Raw genomic sequence first — 2,669 nt, forward strand, 5'->3', positions numbered from 1 at the left:
AGACCTCGAGCGGGGGGATCCGCACTGAGCCGTGGGGCGGGGATCCCGAGCAGAGGTACTTGCACGGAGCCGCGGGGCGGGGACCCCAGGCGGGGCCCCCGGAGCGCGGGAGAGGGACCCCGGCAGGGCTGGCGCGACGGTAGCGGCGAGGCGCGGAGCCCGTAGCCGGGGACGCGCTGAGCGGCCGAGCGGGGCCGTCCGGCGGGGGTGGCGGCGGGGCGGGGGGGCAGCGGGCCCATGGGGCCGGGCGGGGGGGCGGCGCTGGCTGCTCGGCGCATCCCGGCCGGAGCCGCCCCGCCGCCGGCGGGAGCCGCCAGCGATGCTGCGGGGCGGCCGGAGCCCACTGCCCCCGGCGACGGAGCACCCCAGCGAGGCACGGGGGCCGGCGGGCGCTCCCGGCGCGGCGCAGGTGGCGGCGGGCAGCCTGCTGGCTCTGCTCATCCTCTGGACGCTCTTTGGGAACGTGCTCGTGTGCGCGGCCATCGTCCGCTACCGGCACCTGCGGAGCAAGGTTACCAACATCTTCATCGTGTCCCTGGCTGTCTCGGACCTACTGGTGGCCCTGCTGGTCATGCCCTGGAAGGCGGTGGCAGAGGTAGCTGGGTACTGGCCCTTTGGGGCTTTCTGCAACGTATGGGTGGCCTTTGATATAATGTGTTCCACGGCCTCCATCCTCAACCTGTGCGTGATCAGTGTGGACAGGTACTGGGCGATCTCTAGCCCTTTCCGCTACGAGAGGAAGATGACCCAGCGGCTGGCTCTGGTGATGATCAGCGTGGCATGGGCACTTTCTGTGCTCATCTCCTTCATCCCCGTCCAGCTCAACTGGCACAAAGGTGGAGATGTTGTTGCTGCTGATGATATTGGAGATGGATTTGGCACTGCCTGGGCAGCAGCAGGTGCAGTCACCACCTGGGCAGAAGATATGAGTACCACTTGGGTGGCATTAACAGCAGTGAGACCCTCTGATGGGACCTCTGGCAACAACGATACACTCACTGGACCATCGGAGAGCTGTGACTCTAGCCTCAACAGGACTTATGCTATTTCCTCCTCCTTGATCAGTTTTTATATCCCGGTGGCTATCATGATAGTTACCTACACTCGAATCTACCGCATTGCCCAGGTGCAGATTCGTCGTATCTCTTCCTTGGAGAGGGCAGCTGAGCATGCACAGAGCTGCCGGAGCAGCCACATTGACTGCCACCATCACACCAGCCTCAAGTCCTCCATCAGGAAAGAAACCAAGGTGTTAAAGACGCTGTCTGTCATCATGGGTGTCTTTGTCTGTTGCTGGTTGCCATTCTTCATCCTGAACTGCATGGTTCCCTTCTGCGAGAGCCCACCCAGTGACCCTCACGCTGGCCTCCCCTGCGTCAGTGAGACCACCTTTAATATCTTTGTCTGGTTTGGTTGGGCTAACTCTTCTCTTAACCCCATCATCTATGCCTTCAATGCTGACTTTAGAAAGGTTTTCTCCAACCTCCTGGGATGCGGTCAGTTTTGCTCTGGTACTGCAGTGGAGACTGTTAATATAAGCAATGAGCTTATCTCTTACAACCAGGACACCCTTTACCATAAGGAGATAGTGACTGCTTATGTTAACATGATCCCAAATGTGGTTGACTGTGAGGAAAATCGCGAGGACCCTTTTGATAGGATGTCCCAGATCTCCCCTGACCACGAGGTTGCCACTGACTCTGCCTGTGAGCTGGACTGTGAGGGGGAGATTTCGCTAGGCAAGATAACACCTTTCACTCCAAATGGTTTACATTAAATTGCGCCCTGGTTTGGTCAGTTATTCTTGGATTATAAAAGCAAATATTAGCACTGAGTGGAGAAACCTGCTTGATGATGTGCTGTAGTTTGGTCAGTCAGTTTATGCTAAATTCACTTCTGTGGGTAGTACTTTGCAGGATGTAGACACTGTCATACAGGGGGCTGGCAGCAAAAACTGAAATCAGCACTCCCCCAGGCTGAGGGCAGACCAGGCAGTCGTGTTGATTAGCTGTGGTGAGGTATTTTGTGGTCTAATTGCAGTCAGTTTATGTTTATAAGGTGTTTGCGAATGAAAGGTGCCATTGTCACTGCTAAGTATTATGACTTCTAAAATCAGGGAGAGATGTGGCTGGCATAGACATTAAATAAAAAAAAATAATTCTGGGCTGTTTGTTTGTTCAGATTTTATGTTTCTTTTTCTCAATTTTCTTGTTTGTTTAGTTCTGATTTTATTTATTTATTTTTTAAGATAGAGATAGTGAGTGGTGATTTGGATGATTATTTAAATGCGTGTTTCTGCCAAAACAGTTTATGTGAAATCCTTGTTCTCCTAGGCGGCGTTGTTGCCTATGATATCCTCTGTTCCTGGATGAATAAATAAAAGTTATACTGATCAAGGATTTATTATCTTTCATTTGTCACCTTGAAAGGTTTACAACAAGTATTGCAACTAACATTTCTATATGAATAGTTAGAATGACTAACAGCTTAACCCTCTTATTCAAAAACAAATAGTCTGTATAGAAAATACAGTTTTTGAATAAAAGTGAGGCTCAAAGGAATTCTTGGCTTAGATGAACTTGTTTATATGGCTCTTAGAGCTAGATTTATACCTGTTTTTATTTAATATTGTAATGCTATCCCTTTCTGCAGCCAAGAATATCAAGTAT

At 51.7% G+C, this 2,669-nt stretch overlaps 1 protein-coding gene across 1 annotated transcript; it reads left to right on the plus strand.

Annotated features, from left to right (window-relative positions):
• The first annotated feature begins 319 nt into the window (after positions 1 to 319).
• On the plus strand, positions 320 to 2,267 carry DRD5 (dopamine receptor D5). The gene has a single exon (XM_005518045.2). The coding sequence runs from the start codon at positions 320 to 322 to the stop codon at positions 1,775 to 1,777; it is 1,458 nt and encodes a 485-aa protein (XP_005518102.1). The 3' UTR covers positions 1,778 to 2,267.
• The last annotated feature ends 402 nt before the right edge of the window (positions 2,268 to 2,669 follow it).

This window comes from Pseudopodoces humilis, chromosome 6 (genome assembly GCF_049639895.1).
Source record: "Pseudopodoces humilis isolate 2021_Gansu_Grassland_sample_001 chromosome 6, ASM4963989v1, whole genome shotgun sequence".
NCBI classification, from domain to species: Eukaryota; Metazoa; Chordata; class Aves; order Passeriformes; family Paridae; genus Pseudopodoces; species Pseudopodoces humilis.